This window comes from Centruroides sculpturatus, unplaced genomic scaffold (assembly GCF_000671375.1).
Source record: "Centruroides sculpturatus isolate CEXI.00-Female unplaced genomic scaffold, Cexi_2.0 scaffold222, whole genome shotgun sequence".
Classification (NCBI taxonomy): Eukaryota; Metazoa; Arthropoda; class Arachnida; order Scorpiones; family Buthidae; genus Centruroides; species Centruroides sculpturatus.
This window is the reverse complement of record NW_019384483.1, coordinates 191,615-214,005: the sequence shown is the minus strand read 5'-3', so window position 1 is coordinate 214,005 and position 22,391 is coordinate 191,615. Positions and strand designations below refer to the sequence as shown.

The window sequence follows — 22,391 nt, the reverse complement described above, 5'->3', positions numbered from 1 at the left end:
ATTACAATTTTTTTAGAAAATTTCCATGTTAAAATTCGTTAATTTAAGTAGTTTTATATCAATTGTCAGACTTTTGTATTTATTAAGTTTTAATTAATTAATTAATATATAAACAAAATTAATTAAAACAATGTTGAATTTTCCATACAAACGTTATTTAAATATTTTTTCCTCTAGCCATTACACTTACTTCAATTGGAAGCATATAAAAAGTATGGCCGAATATATGGGTATGTACTGTACATTTATGTTAGTTATTTTAGATGTTAGTGTTATTTTATACTTTTAAAACATCATATATTTTATAGTATCTATTTGGGCCTTGAACCACAACTCGTTATTGCAGAACCTCATATCTTGAAAAAAATTTTAGTTAAAGATTTTAATATGTTTCACAACAGAGTGGTAAGTTTGAATACCAAAATATTATTAAGCTTTTTATTTTTTAAATTTGAATTTTAAAAAATTTTTATATACATTTTTTGTATTATTTTATTTGAAATGTTTATATTTTGAATCACTTATAACAGTGTTTTTCAATCTGTGGGTCGCGACCCCCAGGGCGGTCGCAAAGCCTTACACGGGGGTCGCGGGTAAAAGAAAAAGACAAATGTTTGTAGGTCCTACACTACAATAAAAAAAGAAAAAACTACAATTTCAGTAAGAAGGCTATACCTGTTTATTTTACAGTATAATTGGTTTTTCGATCGATATTTAGGTCTCAACAGAAAGAAAATTAAATACTGTATGTAGTTTTTAAAATCACTGATATACAGTAGTTTTAATATGGCCCTGGGGAGGTCACCAGAAGTTTTTAACTTGCAAAGCGGTCGCGTATTCAAGAAGGTTGAAAAACACTGACTTATAATATCAATTGAATCCGGTTCAAAATTCCGACAAGATAAAAAGACTGACAACTCAAAATTTCGTCAGTCTAATACTAAAAGTCTACAAACATTGTATGAAAATGGACAATCGATTGCAAATATCTTGATTGATTTTACATGCAATTTATATTTTTGATTTATATTATGCATGAACATATCACAAAAATGCATTTATTACCTTTTTAATTAGAGAAAAATTATCAAGAGAAGGAAATTAGAGAATTAGAGAAAGAAATTAAAAAGCTTACTTTTAATAAAAAGTAAACTTTTAATTTTAAATGTATATTTAGTGGTTTTAGTCGTTTCTCGTGATATTTTCACATAATTGTTAAGAATAGAGTTAACGTTCCTAGAACTATTGAATTTTAATTCAAATGCCTTTGTGTCCTTATTTTATACAATTTATTATATTAATGTCTACTAGGACTTATCATATTATTAGGACCTATTGTGCAGGTGAAATACCAGGTGAACAATAAAGATTTGTTTTTTCTGAATAAGTTTTCCTCAATTTGCAGAATCGGAACACCAATACAATAAGTACATAGAATAAATACAATATAGTATATAGAATTTTAATTTTGTGCTTTTTAGTTATTTATCCAAGATGTACAATACATTACATAATGCACATAATAAATTGTTATTTCAGGACTTAGAGACAGGAAATCCATTGTTCGACAAAATGCTATCCGGTTTGAAAGATGACGACTGGAAAAGAATTAGGTGTATTATGAGTCCCACTTTCAGTAGCAGTAGAATGAGAAAAGTAAACAAATTCTTTCATTAACATAAATATTTTTATTTAACATTTTAATTTGTTTTTAATCTTTGTTTAAAAATTTCATGAGAACTAATATTGCTTTAGCTGATTGTAACCTGTTTATGCTCGCAATCTCCAGCCGATGGCGTTAAAGATTTGATGCTTTTTAAGCTTTTTATTAACTTTTTCCATCCGTCAGACTTACTGTCTAGAAAAAAGTTGCAATTCATCTACGTCTCAATTTCTGATTTAGTTGAAACTTTACACACATGTGTATTGCCAACGACAGTATAATTTTAAAATAGTTTGCAAACATTTTTAACAATTAGCAAAAAATTACGAATACTTAAAATTTGTACAAAACTTATGATAACATAAGATGGCGCTACAACATACGATTGCTATTTACCATCCTACATATGGGAACGAAATTGAAGACAAAGAATCACGTGGACCTCTGTTACAACAAATCTGTTGGCGGGATAACCATAGTAACATCTGTTACTTTAGCAGAAAGTGGCAAAAGGTAAAGCTATTAATATGGTTATCCCTCCAAATAGCTAAAGTACACCTTTATTCTTTAAGAAAATATATAAAATATACATAAAAGATATTAGTATTCACTACTTTTATTAATCACCTTATCTGCAATTTTGCAGGTCATAGGAGCAGTCATGTTCAAGGTAGAATTCTATCATCAAAGTAAATGAGAGAACTAATCACTCACTATATCAAATCCAAACGACTTAAAGCTTTTTTTTTAATCGAAATCAATCTCACAAAGAACAATATACATAAAATTAAATGCCAAATTAAGATGAATTTCGCTAGTTTAGTGTTACGAACTTATAGTTTAACTAAAAAATAGAAAATAAAAAATATATTAAAAATTATTTTAAAGTAACGGTTTTTATTCGGATAAATGTACAGTACTAAAGAGTAAAAAAATAAATTTTCTTCAACTTTCACAGTATTTTTGGTATTATGATACCAAAAGTAAAAGCGTGAGGCACTTCTATTTAGAAATATTCTATAGCTAAAAATACTGTGAAAGCTGAAGAAAATTTAGTTTTTACTCTTTAGTACATTTATTCGAATAAAAAGCGTTACTTTAAAATTATTTTTTATTTCTGTGGGAAAATTCTTTTCCTCAAATTCCTGAAAAAATGAAAGTAGATAGAACGAAATAATTGTTTCCTTTAGCATCTTATTTAATTCTTCTATTAACCTATTGTTCAGAATTTTGAAAATTGAATTCGTTAATTTTCTGAGATTACTATCACTTTAAAAATTCCGTATGACTTTTAGGCAAAAATACTTTAAATTTTAATATAATTTAGGAAGTAAACAGTTTAAATAAATTTTAACTGCCGTATTCACCAATCCGAGTTAAAGTTTGGGATGAATCTCGAATTATTGCTAAATTGGTATTAGATACGGCATAATTTCTTGTTGCAGAAAGTAAACTATCACTAATTTAGTCATAGTTTACTTTCCATAACAACGAGAAATTACGCAATGTCGCTGATAGAATAAGTGTTGTTGGCTCTGTATTTTTATGCCACTGGAAATATGCAGTTGGTCGTAGGTGATATAAATGATTTAATAGGATAATCTGCGTGTAAAGCTATTAATATAGACCTTTTACATTGCTCAACTCTATGAAAGAAAGCATCACTGTCATTATTAGCACCTTTTTATTCACTATACCATGTGATTAATCGAAATTATTCACCGTATCTGTTAGATACCAACAAATCAATAACTTCGAGTTTCAAATTGGTGAATATGAAAGTGAATAACTCTTCATACTACTCAGTGTTATATAACTCGAGTACATCAACTCTCGAAGTAACTCGTGTTGATGAAACAGGGGTAAGAAGTCATTCATGAATTGTTGGGAAACGAAAATTGTCCAGATCTAAAAACGTCATGATTGTCTGTACGAGAATAAGTAAACACAATTGTTTGTGAATGACTTAAGATACTTATTTGAAAAAAAAATCTTGTATCATTTGGTGACAGACACTAATAAATAATTGTTGTCCTTATAAATTTCTGCGCTTAGATTGCGTCCTGTACATTATATTACAAAAAATTTTGAATATTTTCTTTGAATAAATTTTGCATTGTTATGAAATTTTATTATATTTTAAAATTTTACAGATGGCTTATTTGGTCAGGGAATGCACCGAAAAATTTTCAACTGATATGAAAAAAATAATTGAAACTAATAGGGATCAACCAATTGATTGTAAAAAGTAAATAGATTTTTTTAAATTTAAAATTATTAAATCTACTGTTTAAGTTTCATTTTTTAGTTGTATTGCATATTTAATTTCTTAATAAAACAATCTATGTAATAAAATAAACATATTTTTTAAATTTAGAACATTTTTAAAATTAATTTTCTAAGAATTCCACTAATATAAAAAATTAAGAAATTATACTACAGTGATTCATTCGGGACGGAACAATTACTTTCAATATTTCATGATTGCAGTTATATCGTCTTTCAACATGTAATATAAAACCTTGGTCGACTGCTTCGTGATGAAAAAAGAATCGTTCCGTTCGTGTTTCATGTTCGTCCTTTCAATTTATACGGAGATATTCCACTTAATAAGTGTTCCGTTCTGAGTAAATCGTCCCTGTCGGGATAAAATCGTCCGACATACGATTTCCCGCACTTTTCCGTGTTTTCATATGAACGACGGTTGTCACCATGGGAACGCCGATCAGGCGACTTTGGAAACTCGACCGCGGATTGGCTGGAAGACATCGTACGACCAGCGGACGTGCGATAGCGCTACTAAGCCGATTGGTGGAATTCCATTTCCCTCAATCTGTATAAGAGGATTGAGTTTAGGCGGGAAGTTTAGGCGGGAAGTTTAGTTCGCCTAGGACACTTCAAGGGAACTCACGTTCGTCTAGCTTCGCCTAAGCTTGCCTAGAAGATTGTTTTGTCTCGCTGTGCGGTAACTAACGTTTGAAGGAGTTCGTCGCAAGGTGTCCTTTTCGATGGACCTGTTGTCGTGAATTAAAAGTATTTGAACTTTGTTACACCTGAAGTATTGTAATTGTTGTTTGTGAACTTTTGTAATTGTATGTACTGTACGTTTACTCGTAATATAAACGTTTTTTGTGGAAATTCAACAACGTCACGTCTCGTTTTGAATTTGACTGTCCCACATTTCCTAGAGTAAGAATAGAGACGATACACTGGATATTTAAGATCAAGTGTACCCGCTCTGGATATTATATATTACTCTTCCGCCATGGCTTTGTTGCTTAAACAATAAAGTAGAAAAGACTATAAAAGGTTCGAAAATTCTAACGCTGCATGTTATGATGTCGTGTGCTTTTCTTGCAAAAATGTCGGAAATATCATATAGAGTTTAAGATATATTTGAATTGTTATAACTGTTATTTTCTTAAAACAGGTTCTGTACATATTATGATCTTTATAATGAGCACGGAACTAATGAGCATCTGCTCCGTTCTTATTTCAGAAGACCATCCATTATTTTATATGAAACAATCTAAATCAATTTTTCAAATTTAGGATACGAAATTGTTGAAAACGTTTAGTAAATTTAGTTTAGGTTACTGATTTTTTTTTCCGCCAACTCAATAAAACTAGAATATAATAAGCGTGTATAATCAGTTTGATTTTATTTTATAATTTTAATAGTTAACAGAAAAATATTAAAAAAATTTTTTTAATTTTTAAAGTATATAATAAACTTAATAAAAAAAGGTTAATTTAAAAAGTCTGCATCTGTTTAATTTCAAATATGTTTTATAGTATATTTTTATATAATATTTTAAAGTTTCATAAATTAGAATTACAAGTAGGAATGCCGACTTTTGTCTTTTCAAAATCAAACAATACATAAACTTAGTTAATTTAAAAATTGTAAGATATTTCTTCAAAATTAACTGTATTATCAATTATTTTTATATAAGATCTTATGAATTCTTACAACTCGTTAGAAAAATTAAATTAATATTAGAGTAAGCGCACTAACTTAGCATGGAATCATAATAGATTAAGTTACATTAGAAATCAAATATATTTAAATTTAAAATATTTTTATATTCTGCTTTTCGTGATGTGTTGATTATGGTTATGAAATTACGTACTTTATTTAGGAAATGATTAAAATTTTATTATTTACAGGTATTTATCTAATTTTTCTCTCGATGTAATTGCTTCTACTGCATTTGGAACAAAATTGAGTTCTTTAGACGATCCGAATAATACATTTGTGGATAAATTTCGAAAGACAACCAGCACAAATGTATCACTTCGTCTTATGATATTTTGTAAGTAATATTGCACATTTCTAAATTGATTTAAGATTAAAATATTTATTTAGATTAACATCTTTAGATAGAAAATAACTTTGCTTTATCTTAGGCAAAATTATTTCCTATCTGTAAAAATTTTATGTTATCTTATTTAAAATGTATTTATTATTCAGCAAGAAAAGTAACAATAACAATTTTTTTACTTGTTACTTTTCAATTATACATTGAATAAAAGAACATTTTCATCCTCAACAATTTGTAATTCAAATATTACAAATATATTTTAATACAAGAAGCTTCTGCCTATATGAATGTCCATTTAATTTTATATACTGATTTATATTTCTTTCGATTATTTTTTTCAAAATTTCAATTTACATTTATGAATAAGGCTTAACCAATTAGCGATAGAAATGAATAATCAGTGTAACGTGAACCCCTGGAATTCAAGACTCTGACACCACCTATAACCAGGAATATAGAAAACTCGCTCGAATTTCTCGCCCTTACCATAAGATCACATATGGTACCGCTTGCACACGTATTGAAAAACACGTGTGCGAGCGGTATCGTATGTGATCTTAAGGTAAGGGATGGAGAAGATAAATAAGAGTGAGGGGGAAGCCCAGAAGTGATGCACTCGATGAGAAAATTCTACTAAAACAATGCTAAATTTATTTGACGGAAGTATATAAAATCTACAAGTATACATAACAAAATGACATCATATGATATCATCAATCAAAAGAATTCTACATTACATAAGATTAAATATTAATTAATGGCGCACAAATCGAATTACAGCTATTGATTAACTCTTTTCTACCTTACAAACAAAACCCGCCCAAAGCGCGACAGAGAGAATTTACGTCTGGTCGCGGGTAGATATATACCTTCGATGTTAAGTGATGTCTTCAATGACGACAATTTCTTGATTTAAAAATTCTCTAATTTCATCAATCTTCTATCTAAATTTCTTCGTATCAAATAATGACGGTTGGCTGGCGACGACGTAACTGGATTGGTCATTTGGCGAACTGGACAGGATCGGCAGACCACTAGTCGAAGTCGGTGTAACTAGACGACCTTTTTGAACTTTTCTTGGTTCTTTTATACCTTTTCATTTTCCCTCTGAGTCAAGATGCTATCCAATAAGGTAATATCGTATGGAAACTCTGTTGTTATCCAATCCTGAATTTTCGGAGTCGTTGAAAGGGAAGTGTTATTTTTGACAAACTCTAGCCACTTCCTCGTAATTTTCTTCTAAAATTTTTTCTGTTAACATTCTTTTAAAATAAATTATTAAAATATTAATCTTTTACAAAAACTATAGTCCGGGGTCATACAATCAGCAAGAAAGATTTAAATATCAAACATTATGTTTAGTGATATTCGCCCTAACACGATAATTATTGATGTTACCAGGCCCATGCACAGGGTTTTTAAAAGGGTGGGATTTTAAATATATACAGTATATTGGTTTTATAATATAGTGTATAATTTTTTACACATAGGTATATAATATTTAAAATGTGTCATCTGTAATATACATATACAATTTGTGTCTTTTATGTATAAATTGCTTATTAATTCATTACAGTTTTGTTTCCGAAAATTTTCAAATATCTGAAATTTAATATTTTTGATGAATTTACTGATTATTTCAAAGAATTTACTTTACATGTCATCGAACAAAGAGAGAAACAAAATGAGGTGATATGTTATATTCTATATTTTCTTAAAGATTCTGTAACATTAAATTAATTATAAAAGATTATTGTTTCTTCATTACTAATTTATTTAATTTTAAATTTCTTATGATTTATTTCATATTAATCTATTTATTTTTTTCATAATTTAATTTATAATAAGTATTGAATATACATACAGAAAAGCAACGATTTTCTTCAGTTATTACTCGATGCTCAAAAAGGTACCTTGGAAATTTCACCAGAAGATATCAAAGAAACTAACGAAAAAAATGAAGTCGAATTGAAAATATTACCGAAGCATAAAAGTTTGTCATAAGTCATTTCGTAATTTAAGTAATACAGTTGAACCTCCAATAGCTGCCAGTCGTAAACAGCGGCCATTTTATCAGAAACCTCTTTATTTTGTTTCAACAAAAATGCACACAAAATGTTGTTGGCGCGTTTGTTCGAACAATGGAGAAATTGTATGTTTCTGTCAGTGACTGTTGTTCAGAGGTTTGGCTATTTTTTATGATATTTATAAAATAGGAAATATTTTTAAAATGAATTATTTTCAGCTATGAGCATGGAAGAAATGATAGCACAATGCGTGTTGTTTCTTTTTGCTGGAAGTGAAACAAGTACTAACACATTATCTTTTGTCTTATATTACTTGTCCTTCTATCCCGAATGCCAAGACAAATTGGTTAAAGAAATAGATAATGTTTGGAATGCAAATGTAAGTGGAGTTGATACAATTACAGATTTAATTATTATAATATTTGAAATAATTATATACAGAAAGATATAAGTAATGTCTATTTTTTTATTTAAAACTAAAGATTAAGAAATATTGTAAATAGAGCTAACTTAACAAAAATGTTTTATCATTTATAAATTGAAACATTAAAACTATTGATAACCTTTAGTATTTTAAANCTTATATATATATATATAATTTATTTATTTATTTAGAAAATATTCGTTGTTTACATGTGTACTGTGCTGAACTTTAATTTCACAATTTCTATCCTATCTTTGGGATTATATATTTTTGGTTGTATTTAAGTATATATCTATAATATTTGTATAAGTCATTAATATTTAATAATGTAATTAAATTAGATTTATATTTGTTAGAAGGAAATAAACTTTGATGTGCTTACTAGTATGCCATATCTTGATGCTGTCATTAGTGAAACTCTCAGAATAGAACCAGTTGGATTCCAGTAAATAATAAACTTATTTATAAATTTTTAAAGTGATTAATTTTAATAAAATATATTGTATATAAAAATATTTAATATACTTAAATTATTTATTTTAAATTTAACGTATTTAAAATAAGATCAAACTGAATATGCTTATTTAATTCAAATTTAATTCAAATCATTAATGATACGTTGAAATTTTCTATCATTTAAAAATTTTATTTAAAAAATTTTTAAATATGATGTCCTAAAATTTAAATTTTTTAATTAACAAAATAATCGATAAACCAAACAAATCATCTGAGATGTAAAAACGTTGTGCAAAGTAAAAAATTATGAGTTTAGATGACAGTAATTTTTTTTTTTCCTTAGGAGTTTTACTTTAGTAAAGATAAGTGCAATACTTCGTTTTGGGACCCACAAGATTTTTACCTGTATTAATGTTTTCACTTCAAAGCGCCAAGTGTATCTTTACCAAAGAAAAAATTTCAAGAAAAAACTTTGGATGACAGTCAAATTTTTTACTTGGCGAAATTTTTACATCTCAGACGTTTTTCTTTAGATACTCATATTCATATAAAATATTTTAAAAATTAATTAAAATTATGTATAAACTGTTTATTAAAATTATAATGTATTTATTTACAAATACACACACACACACACATTTTCCTTTGTTTAACTTATTCATTCTTCTAAAATATAATTTAGGCTTATTAATCCATTTTTAACTTTTCAGCTTTAGAGAAAATTAACGTTTTTAATTCATAAGAAACAACTTTTAGTTATATCAATTTTTTTAAACTAAATTCATTAAAGCAAAAAATGTTTGTTTTAATGCAAACAGTGCCTCTTGTTTGTTTTTCAACAAACAAGAGGCACTGTTCTAAAACATAAATTAGATTCACACTAATAATAGTAAAAATAATAAGCAATGTTTTATAAGAATAAAATGAACAGTTTATTTTCTGAGATTTAAAATATTAAAAGCATTAATACAAAATACTATTATCACTTCAAATTTATGTTATGGTAGATTTTTTAAAATAATTTATTATGTTACTTGTAGATTATTATATAAGCTTTGAACGTATAATCATCGCCTAGTTTAATCTTAGAATATATAATATTTATTTTCTAGATTAGCAAGAGAATGTACAGAAGAATATGAAATATCTGAAATTGGCTTCAAAATACCAAAAAAGATGATTCTGATTGTTCCTGTCTATTCAATGCATCATGACGAAGAGTTTTATCCAAATCCGGAGAAATTTGATCCAGAAAGGTAATTCTCTCAATTTTTCATACACGACAACCTAAAAATTAATATAAAAAAATTCGATTTCAGATTTATGCCAGAGAATAAAAGTTCTATTCCTCCATACGCTTATCTTCCTTTCGGAGAAGGTCCGAGAAACTGTATTGGCATGAGATTTGCACTTATGGTGTTAAAGATGTGTTTAGTTCATATTTTGCATGATTTTCGAGTCCTTGCAACAAAAGAATCAAAGGTAATTTAAAGTAAATTTTTCTTTTAAAAAAATGCAATTTATATTAATTACAAAGCATAGTTAATTTCTATGTATAAATACTACATACTAATAAACTGCAGAAATCATTTATGAAAGTGTAGAAATATTTAGAAATCATTTCAAATACCAATCGATTAAACGTTCAGATAACAAAACATTTAGATGTAATATTAGTAGTGAGAACAATGGAAATTTTATATTTATATTAAAAATGTGTCGTGGGAAAAATTTGTAATGATATGATAGTTAGTTAATCAAACAAATGCAAAATTTGTTTCGAAAAATTTAATTATTTATATTAAAAAAATTAGAAAATCCAGTAAGATTAATTTTTAAAATTTATGGTTTTCTAAAACCACAAATTCCAGCATTTCACTTTTCAGTTTTCTTACATTTCATTGAAAGTTGCAAAAATAATTTTCTTTTCCAAAATTCTTACTACCAATGCGCTGCCATCAGTCAGTAAATAATGCTGGCTGTTAGCGATGTGAATAGTTATGAAAAAACGGACTATTTAAATAACAGTATATAGTATTTAATAACAGACTATGTAATATGCTTTTAAAATTAAAATACGCACATAAAATTTAATCAACAATACTAATTATAGGAATTGATAAAATTTATAATAATATAGATGAATGGATATTTATCGAGAGTCGTAGCAGTGACTCTCCGCCAAATAAAATATCACTGACTTACTATATACACAGGAATTAGAATTGCCGATTTTCGGGGATCAGTTTTTCTGCTGTAGTAAGTCTGATTATCTCGTTTTAAAGATACTTGTTTTCTTACGCAGTATGCAAAATTTCAGCTTTTTCTATGAAAGGATTGCCAAAATATAAGCAATTGAAAAGCGCAAAAATCGCTTAAAAAGCTGTATTTCCTCTTCTTTTCTTTATCTAGCATTGGTCTAAACAGCTCATATTTTAACCTTAAACATTTCTCGTTACGAGTGAGGTTTTGGCGAAACTTCTGTGTAGATAGGTCAAAGTTCACGGAGATTCCCCATAGAGCTGTTTTACTTTTATGGCTCACTTTTATGCTTATAAGGATAAAATTGCATCGAAAAGAATGATTTTCATTCAAAATGTAATCCAAAATAACAAAAACTCAAGTTTATGCAAATTAATACTTTTTATAACGTTTTATTAATGACGCGCCGTTAATAAAACAACTTCAACGTGTGATTCGAAATTTCAATGATGGTCCTTTCAACTCCACCTCTACCGGAAAGGACAGGACGTGCATCACCCAAAAAGTCTTTAGTCCTTGACGGATAAACAAAGTCAATCGACCCATGATCTAAATAATGAAAACAGTATTTGATCGTGGGCTTTTGTTTGGCATGTTCGGGCCTCTGCTGGTTTCGGGGCTCGATTCGGACGAACCACTTCGCGCCTTTATAGTTCTGTCTCTGATACAAACTATACATATCTTGTATATATTAGCGGATGAATGCGCCGGGCGCTTACAAGATAATAAATATTCTTTTACGTACATAATTAAACATTGATCATTTTTTCTACTTTGAGAAATTAATCTACTAGCAGAATAATATTGACATTTGTGGTTTAAAAATAATCAATTGAGTTAATATTAAAGAGTGCCATTGTTACTAATATCAATGAATGCTTTTATTCAAAAAATACATGAATAAAAATGAAAGAATATTATTTGATCACACGTAGATTCATGAATAAAGAGAAATTTAATTCCTAAATAAAATTTAAATTCGTAAGCATACAGTCTATCCCCCTATAAGACGGTAGATACGTTCCGTTCTTTATGAATCAATTTTGTAGGAATCACAGCCAATCACAGCCCGACACGTGTGCAGTTTACGGACTTACGGCTGTTTGGAAGGTTTTCTTCCATAAAATTAATCGATTCCAGACTAATCCGACTCAACATTTCCAAAATACGTATATTTTTTTCGGAAATAATCCGTATAAACTACGCTATAAATAAAAAATTGTAGGATTACTTACCGAGTGTGCACCATTCGACATCGCCATTGCTCAAGCTTGTTTTCGTCGCGGAACAGCTCAGCAAACCGCGGCCGATTTCTAATAACTTATTTTTCTGCGAATAGTTCCTTGAACTTCGGAGACATCATTAATATAAATAATTTTAATCGCCGTTGAATAAGAAATGTTTCTTTCACAAGAAATGTATAAAATTACAGTACTGTATTAGACTTACGGTACCTAATTTACATACTGTACAGACGATAGTTAGCCTAAACTCTCCGTAGCGTGGCGCTACGCGGCGGAAAATATATACAGTAGACCCCTCTATAATGCTTAGATACGTTCCACGCTAACCGAAAATTACGTTGTAGGAACGATTAAATACATGAGCCAATCGCAGCCCAATAGGTGTGAAGTTTAAGGCTGTTTGAAAGGTTTTCTTCTATAAAATTAACCGATTCTAGACTAATTCCACTCAACATTTCCAAAATACGTATAATTTTTTGGGAATAATCTGTATAAACTATGCTATAAACAAAAAATTATAGGATTACTTACCGAGTGTGTACCGTTCGACTACGCCGTTGCTTAAAGCTGGTTTTCATCGCGGAACAGCACACGAAACGACGGCCGCAATTTCTGATAACGAATTTTTGGCAGAAAAATAACTTGACCTTTGGAGACATCATTAATATAAATAATTTTTATGGACGTTGAATAAGAAGTGTTTCTTTCACAAGAAATGTATAAAATTAGTGCTGTATTAGACTTACGGTACCTAATTTACATACTGTACAGACGATAATAAACTCAACTTACTAGCCTAAAATCTCCGTAGCGTGTTGCCAGGCGGCAGAAAGTATATATATAATTATAATAAAGTTACAATAAATTAAGTTAATATATAATTATATATACAGTACCTAATTTATATATAATTATATGTACAGACGATACTAAACTCAATTTACCCGCCTAAACTGTCCGTAGCGTGGCGCTGAACGGCGGAAAGTAGTTCGGCTGCTCGATGACGTTTTACGTAATTATAGGAGCTTTTTACCGTTGTTTACGGATACCGCCACAATTTTTTCGCCCTCTTATAGGAATCGTAATTATAGGAACCCGTCTTATAGGGGGATCTACTGTATTTTCAAATGGATTAAACATGAATAAGCAAGAAGAAAATTATAGTAACCTAGATGACCACTATTTTTAAATATTATCTTTATTCTTCATCTTACGAATACAAATGTTATATATAATGAACGATTTAATATTAAAATTGGTTTGGCATCGATAAGTTTAATATATCAATGATAAAAGACTAATATTCGTTTTGTATTCCATGTGATGTTTTCGACGTTTTTATGATTCAAACTTTTTATTGTTCGCAATTATTTTTAAAAAACACTGAGCCATCGAACTTTTAACATAACAATGCTGACTTTGCCAAGTTTTCGTTTTTTTTTCTAATGTTTAATATGAAAAATAAACGCAGATTTATTGAATTTGATACAATTTTTATCAGATGTGCGTATATAGACGATTCCATATTCTCTGATACGTTTATTTTAAACATTTTATTAAATTTATTTTTATGAACCGATATTTGAAACTGTTATACTTTTCCTGCTTCTTTTTAAAACTCATTCCAAACATTTTATTAAATTTTTTTTTATGAACCGATATTTGAAACTGTTATACTTTTCCTGCTTCTTTTTAAAACTCATTCCAAAATTATTCTTTTCATATCTTCTAAAAACTTAAGCTCAAGGTGATGCCCGTGCACACAATTTTTAAAAGATGTAATTTTAAAAACAGTAACATATTAAGTAGATTAAAGAGGATCTTAACAGATACAAAATAAATGTAAGTTATATGCAATATATAATTTCATTAAATAACATTTTTGTTACAGCCTTTGGAATTTTACACCGGCCAAGGCCTTATTCAACCGAAGAAAGTTATGGTAAGATTTGAATCAAAACAACGATAATTTTTCAATAAAAAAGACAGAAAAGAAATTAATTTCATTCAAATTATGTGTAGAATGTAAAAATGATTTGACAAGATTTAAAAATACAGTAAACATGTATTGTTATTATATGTATTGTTACTAATACATATAAATTATTATATAATATTATAAAATTGGTATAGGTATATAGAAATATCAAATAGATTGAAATTGTTAATTGAATATTGAAATAGATTTAATAAATTTGCTTTTTGGCGAAATGAAGTTTTTAAATTTCGTTTATAAAATAAAAGCGTTCAATTGAAAAGTAGAGGTTTTTAATGTTTAAATTGAAATATTTGCAAAGAACAAAATTATAAAATATGTTTTAATACTTTTTAAGTAGATTTTAATATTTTTTTCTTAACTAATTTATAATGGCTTTAAATATTTATTACTTTACTACATTTTTTCTTGCGTAACAAATTTAAGTGCAGTTTTTGTAGAAATGTAACACTTTTAAATAGTTATATTTACCAAAACATTTTTGTAAAAATTGGTCATTTTGGGGTATAGAGTTATTGATTAAATTTACACAATAGCAGGATTTAAAAAAATAATTTATTTATTAATGATAGTATGACTATCTTTAGAAGAGATACATGCATTCATTTTGCAAGTAATCTCTGAAAGTTGCTGAAATTTGTAAACAAAACTCTCAAATAAGGTGTATAATCCTGAGGGATGATTAACACACCTCTTCAATATGAGATTGAAGTTGGTTTTTTTTAAACCCTTTTCGACCTGTAGACAATAAGAATACTGTGAGAACGAGGGGCTTTGAGCGACCGCTCACTGTACAGGATGACTATAATTGTAATGTTTGAAGAGACTGGAAGATCGCAAAATCTTCGTCTCAGTCAGGTCCTGACACAAGTTAGGATAAAGAATAATTGTGTTCTAACTAGCGATAAAAGGAGTGATTTAAACTTGATCCGATTGGCCAATCAAAGTGGATTGTTCGGGTGGTTGGGAGGGGATGTATGCTCGGAAATGGAGGTAGCTTGACTAATGGATAAAATAACTATTTATTTATCTAACTCTGGAGTAGGATACAAATAGATATCATAAGCTTGTAAAAAAATTTGCTAAATATAATATAAAATAATATAACTAAAATATACAAAACAACTGATCTACTCCTACTTAATATGATCTCTAATCCAAGTACAGAGAGAGAGCTTACATAATTGTTTTAGTTATCTGGGAACCTTTCATATCATTATACTGTAGAATGGAGACACCAAAGTAAAGGTGGGAACTACTGAATGGGTTAATGATCCCAAGCGGCTAATGATATGTTGTTCATGACAAAAAGCCTCGAAGAAAGTGATCTCGACCTTTTTATAGAAAATTTGAGAACCAAACGGATTTGTCCTTGATTCAGTCATTCTCTTCCTGTGAGTCAGGGGAAGTGCAAGTTCCCCTGACTCACAGGAAAGAGAGGTAATAACTTCGATAAATTTTCTCCGTTCTTATTTTTCAAGTTATAAATTATTCTTTTAAACCAAATTCTTTTATAAAACTGTTTTAATATTAAACTGTTCCCAACTCTTGATATACTCTCAGTTCTCACAGTACCTTCTTAATCATACCCATCGTGGGTTCAGCCAGGTTCACAGATGGAGCCACCGGGTGAAGAATAGGGTCGATCCCTAAAAAGTTCCTGGGGTTGCTCGTCTAAATTTGATTCCAGTTCCTTCAGAGCAGTCAGCTGACGGTTTAACCGTCTTGACCATCCGATTTAACGTTACCTCAGATTGGTAGCAGAGTAAATCAATCTTTAATGGCTTCACTTTAACATGACTCAGATAATTGAGGTAAGATCGGGGTTTAATAGGTCAGGAAAGAGTTCCCACATGTAGAGTAACTTTACAAATTCTTGCAATACGTGGACAAATATTGCCCAACTGGAAAGTTGTGATAAAATGCTGCTTTAAGTAGATTAGAACATAACACTGAACATTTTGTCAAGAATGATTACTATAAGTGACCTGAAAAACATTGGCTCAAACTAAAATTTCAGAAATGCTCGCTATACATCATTTAATGATAGAAAAAGAACGATTTTATCATTTATCACATCTCCATATACATTTCCTATGGTCATTTCCACGAAGAACAAATCGTTTCTCATTAGTACATTATTTTATTTTTTATTGCCACAGCTGTTTTTCTTTGTACTAATGTACACATTGTTCTGTTATTGGGTCAGTTTCTGAGAGAAAAACTCTGAGATGTTTTCTTATAGCTAACATTGAAAGTGTTCTATCGATGGTTACATTTGTAGCATCTCCTACTTGTTGTGTAGATCTTTCGTTTGAAACTGAGACACTTATCATGACGATTATATTGAAATAGTCAATCTCGTAGCATCTGAGTCAGGTCTGCACGTAGGCTATGTATACAGGTATACTTCGACTTACGTCGTTTCGAGTTACGTCGTTCCCGATTATACGTCGTTTGTCAAAAAAGTATATGGAAAAATAAAAATCAAGTTTAAGTCATTTTACTCGACTTTACGTCTGTCCGCCACAAATATTGAAGTCGTAATATCACTAGAAAACGTTTAAAGCACACAAAATCATATTAAAATATATACATATACAAGTATGTACTGTATTTACAGTACCACACCAGGGAAATCAACGATTACAGCCTTATCTACAATTACTGATCACATCAAACGTGCCAAAGTGGACGGCAGGCATACGCTACTTGTTTCCATCGACTTCCGTGGTGCGTTCGATAACCTCTGGTGGCCGGCTATTCTTCAGCAACTCCAAATTCATCACTGCCCAAGGAACCTTTTCTGCCTCATAAGGAGTTTCATCAGTGAAAGGAAAGCAGGATTCTTTCACAATAACATCAGCTACATCCATGAGGTTACTAAGGGTTGCCCACAGGGTTCTATCGCCAGGCCCGGATTTTGAACAATTGTCCACAGTGATCTCCTTGCAAGCATAAACAACAAAAACACGATTAATAACTATTTCTTACAAGGCTATGCTGATGACACCGTGGCTGTGGTCTCGGACAAAAACAGCGATAGACTCCCAATCCTGATCAATGACCTGCTAGCCAAGATCTCGAACTGGAGTTCGAGCAGTAAGCTTCCTATTAACCACTCGAAGTGCTCATTCATCATCTTTTCAAAGAATACCCCACTTCAGGACCCCGCACATCGAAATTGACAGTGTCCGCATCTCCTGGGTAAAAGAACTAACTTACCTTGGCATGAAACTTGATAAATAGCTCCAGTGGACCAGCCACGTGGATATGGTGGTTGCCAAAGCAACTAAGGCATCGAACGCACTCATCAGCATTGCTCGCAATACCTGGGGCATAGGCCATAATGCAGCCAAGAATATCTACCTAGGGGCTATAGTACCTATCCTTTACGCATCACCCATCTGGGCCGATGCCACCACCAAAGTTCACATACAACGCAAACTCCTTAAAGCCCAAAGAGTGGCTGCTCTCCGTATTTGTAGAGCCTACCAGACTGCTCCCACTGCTGCCCTACTGGTGATTGCTGGAATCACCCCAGTTCACATCAAAGCCACAATGACTCTCAGAAACTGGAACGCCAGTTTCTGAGAGTCATTGTGTGAGAGTCTTCAGTAACTGCCATCCTCTGAACAATGATAAAAACAAAAGTATTCTTTCTGGCCTCCCTACCCACCTAAAAGAAGACATACTTTCTTTTGGAATTGAACTGAAAGTCATTCATCTTAACATTCTCCAAGACTACCCGATCATAAACAGTGACTCCCAGACATCCAATGAATCTGACTTCTCCATCTACACGGACGGAAGCAAGGACGACATCAACGTGGGGGCGGCATTTGTTCTATATGACCACCATAATGGTAACATCCATCGGTCAGCCTACAAACTAGGGCCTTATTGCTCTGTTCCACTAGCCGAGGTTCTTGCCATAGTCAAAGCCCTTGATCATGTTTACGCAGACTGGTTCCCTCCAAATAAAATCATCACCATCTACTCTGACAGCATCACGGCGATCCATTCTATCAAGAACCTTAAGCAAAGAGGTGCCAACGTTCTGCATATCCATTATTTGCTCTCCACCAATAAGCACAAGCACAACATTTCCTTCAATTGGGCGCATGGGGACTCTGTGGTCACTGGGAACGAGGCTGCCGACCATCTGGCGAAGACTGCTGCTACCTCTTCGCTCCCTTCCACCTACAACAGAATCCCAAAATCAAACAATGGAACCGTCATCTTGCCCTTCAAGAATGGCAAAGTGAATGGGACTGCGGGGACACGGACAGGTGACCCACAACTACATCCCCAATATCTCACGTCGTCTAGAGTGGAAGCACTTCACGCCTTCCTTTGTCATGACCCAGTTACTTACGGGTCATGGCAACTTCAACGCAAACCTCAATCGTTTCCGCCTAAGGGAATCTGGTGTCTGTCACTGCGACAATACCACAATACAAGACAGTAATCATTATCTCTTGGACTGCAGCTTCTTCGATCACCAAAGAGACAATCTCATCGGATGTGTTCTGTATGCAGGCTTCAACTGGCCTTGTTCTCCTGAAACTCTGTTCGAAAACAAGGATATCAACAATAGTCTCAAAAAATATCTCACATCAACGGCAGCGCTCTGTCCTCAGCGCAACCCTCACACAACCAACAACGACGAACCATCTACATCGCAATGAACTATGCCACAACAGGTTTCCTCCCGTCTTCAAGTGTGTGCATCAGCGGTACACAACTCTTTGCTCTGTTTGAGCGGACTTAACCCAACGAACTCCTCACTCTACTGTTTGTGGAATTTTCCTCTTGGTATACGGCATCATTTGTATTATTGTCACCGCGCGCTCTTGTTGAGGTCTATGCTCTCCTCGTCTCTTCAACCCTTTTCTGTATAACTGTTAATGTCGGTTTATATATATATTTTTTGTACTGTACATACTTTGCTACATAAGGATAACATTGTCGCGCCAACAATTTTGTAAATTTCTACATTGTGTTGTTTTACCGTTACACTGTTTAAAGTATCTGTTTTGTATTTTGTTTTTCTAAATAAATGCGATGCAGGCTCATTATTTCCCACCTTTTCCTGCCCCAATTTCATCCCCTACTCTTCGCAACTCTTCTCCTACCTTCCGTTCTTTCCTACCTTCTTGGTTATACCTACGAGTGGTACCAGAAGGCCCCCTCTTTCAATTTTTAACCTGTATTTATAGTACATGCATTCGTAAATTTAGATTACTTTTTTCTGTACTATATTAAAAACTAAAATTTATTTGTTTGTAAGCTTAAAATGGATCATTATTAACCATATATTATTAAAAATGCATTAATAAATAAAATACGGAACCGGGAATGGTAATTTATGGTTTAGCCTAGTGACAAGTAGATTCGGAGACAAGTAAATTTGACTTACGTCGCCTCTCCTGGAACCAATTACCGACTTAATACGAGGTATACCTGTATTCTTATTTATCTACTGGTTTCATATTCAACACATGCAGATGGATTCCAATCAACTACGCCAGTAATATTTCTGGTCGATAAATTATCATTACAGAGACCTATAATCTGTCCTTAGTTTTTCCGACTGTTACGTATAACACAGTGAAATTATGGCAATCGGTCAAAATATGACCCTCAAGATTTTACAACATTTGGAGTCAGGGAACGTTGAAATGTAGAGAAATGCAAAAATATTTGGGGTTTTTTCCTGTATATATGGATGTTGGTGTGTGTATATGGGGACACGATATTGTAAATAATACCAATTTAATAGACGAGCTTAATAAATTTGTGCTTTTTGTCAAAAAATTTCTAAAATTTTTGAGTGAGGTTTGTGTATTAATTGGGGCCTCCTGTCCCTAAGGTTTCTATATCTGGTCTCGGATTTTATCTAACTCCGTTCTAGAGATTAAGACAGGCGGACGGACGACAGTGTGAATTTATAAGTCAATTTATAGGTACAATATTTAGAAATTGCACCTATCGGTCACGGGTCGACACGAACTAACGGATTGGAATGTTTAGAATGTCAATCGGAAAAATCCAGCTTTGACTCTGACTCTCGTAGACATGACAAAATTTGCAAATAAATATATCATAAATATGAAAGTAAAATTGTTTCGTTGTAAGTAATGAAGACATAAAGAAAAATTCTTAGCCGTCAGAAAAGAAAATATCATCACATGAGATACCCGCGAAAGTTTCAAAGTTGGATCAACACTTGCAGACGATGTCGAACGGAAGTATCAATTAACCAATCAAATGAAGAATCTGGGGAGAGATTCTTTAAAAAGCCAGGAAATTCAAGGAGAAAGGATGGTGGCTCCTCCCTGGCTCAATCTGTTTATCCTACGTGTCGGTTTCCCTGTTGTCTCGGACTTCATTTTCGTTCCGTCGTATTACAAAATCTTTTCGGTTATTTTTAATATTAACTATATCCAGTTTGATGTCGCATTAATACGCGAAACGTGCAACCCCAACGGCGACCAAGATATCTTTCCGAAAAGCGAAATAATGTTGGATAAAATAAATCGAAATATTAAGAATTTGATTTATCTCATTCGATGGCCGAAAATAGACGAAAAAAGTGGGGTGTCGGGACACGGCCGTGTGTTTTACGTGAATACGTGTACAGTACGTATTCATGTAAAACACATGGCCATACATCAAGCGTAAAAACGCTTACAATTTTCAATGCGTATATTAGCATTATCATATTGAAGTTGTTGTTGTGATTACGACCATAATATAATACTATCAAAATTAGATTTTATTTCGCATAAAATATTTCTGAGCTGTTTTCTTCGAAATATAATTGTGTACTATCAAAGACTGTACACGAAAATTGTGGGATATATTTTATTCTAATAAAACTAACAAAACTATAAATCGGTATGCTTTTATGAAAAGCTTGGGAAGAGCAAAAGCTGTTTTTAAAAGAAAGGGACAGTTGCCTTTAAAACATTTGCGAACCATTGGTTTAAATTTCAGAATTATTTTTAAAAAGTATTGTTAAGAATTATAAAAAAGGTAGAATAGCATTGATGGGAATAGGCAGGGCAACACAAGGACGATCTGCTAAGGAGGGATGCCTTCTAGAGAGAATATCTCAAGGAAATTGACCCTATTTAGATGATAAACACATGAAGAAAACATGAAAAATTGCACATGATCAACCTGCTTGTGAGGCACAAACCTGCGATCAATTAATTAACAGTGATTCGTTCGGCCACCAGCGGACCTCTTTTAAAAAGTTTAAAAAATATAATGTACAGTACAGTACTAGCTTGATTTAATTGAATGAATAGTCAACATCTCCTGTATATTAATTAAATTATTATAAATAGTAGCATTTAAGGTACGAAGAATGTTTGCGTTAATTCAATTTAACGTACAGTACGTATAGTTGAAAATTACGTAAAATTATATATATAAAAATATTCTAAAAAGAATCGATGGAGTCAGATAATCTATTTTTTTATTATTATTACCGTACTGTACTAATCTTTAGTACACGGAAAACTACTAGTTTTCCATTCGTTTCTGACCTTTGGAGGCTTAATAAGTCCCGAGTCCGTAGACTGGTATAAAAAATTAAAAAAGGTAAACAGGTTAACAAAGAAAATATAATTTTATTTCTATATAAATATATACTTCACCCCAAATGCATTTCGCCTGTCAAGGCCTCTTCAGTAGGGTTTCTGATGACTAGAGTGTACAATAGGAACAGCAGAAGGTATCTCAGACGACACATTTTTTTCCGTCGTAGACACAGAAGAAGACACATCTTTCTCACTGACACCATCGCGTTTACAATCTTTAAGAAACACAAACTCTTCCCAGCATTCCGCTGGTATCACCCCATTATTCAAATTCATTACATTACTTTGCATAATTATCGCGAAATGTTCTTTAAATTTTCTTTTTACAATATTTTTCTCTTTATGTATTATTTTTACATTATTAATATCTAATTGACAGTT

At 31.3% G+C, this 22,391-nt stretch overlaps 1 protein-coding gene and 1 long non-coding RNA gene across 3 annotated transcripts in view; one reads left to right on the top strand and one right to left on the bottom strand.

The window, feature by feature from the left end:
• LOC111621513 (cytochrome P450 3A2-like) overlaps window positions 1–17,095 on the top strand; it is a 30,217-nt gene extending 13,122 nt beyond the window's left edge. For both annotated transcript variants that reach the window (XM_023363668.1, XM_023363669.1), the window contains exons 3-15: window positions 178–230; window positions 309–405; window positions 1,540–1,656; window positions 3,817–3,911; window positions 5,834–5,979; window positions 7,565–7,677; window positions 7,855–7,981; window positions 8,234–8,394; window positions 8,796–8,884; window positions 10,008–10,151; window positions 10,215–10,377; window positions 14,293–14,343; window positions 17,021–17,095. In XM_023363668.1, the coding sequence (XP_023219436.1) occupies window positions 178–230; window positions 309–405; window positions 1,540–1,656; window positions 3,817–3,911; window positions 5,834–5,979; window positions 7,565–7,677; window positions 7,855–7,981; window positions 8,234–8,394; window positions 8,796–8,884; window positions 10,008–10,151; window positions 10,215–10,377; window positions 14,293–14,343; window positions 17,021–17,068 (1,404 nt within the window). In that variant the 3' untranslated portion in view covers window positions 17,069–17,095. The remainder of the gene's footprint in view (window positions 1–177; window positions 231–308; window positions 406–1,539; window positions 1,657–3,816; window positions 3,912–5,833; window positions 5,980–7,564; window positions 7,678–7,854; window positions 7,982–8,233; window positions 8,395–8,795; window positions 8,885–10,007; window positions 10,152–10,214; window positions 10,378–14,292; window positions 14,344–17,020) is intronic.
• Window positions 17,096–21,840: 4,745 nt separating this feature from the next.
• On the bottom strand, window positions 21,841–22,383 carry LOC111621517. Its single transcript, XR_002756090.1, has 2 exons — window positions 22,068–22,383; window positions 21,841–21,989 (listed from the first exon to the last, which is right to left on the bottom strand). It is a non-coding gene; the product is annotated as an uncharacterized LOC111621517 (long non-coding RNA).
• Between the last annotated feature and the right edge of the window lie 8 nt (window positions 22,384–22,391).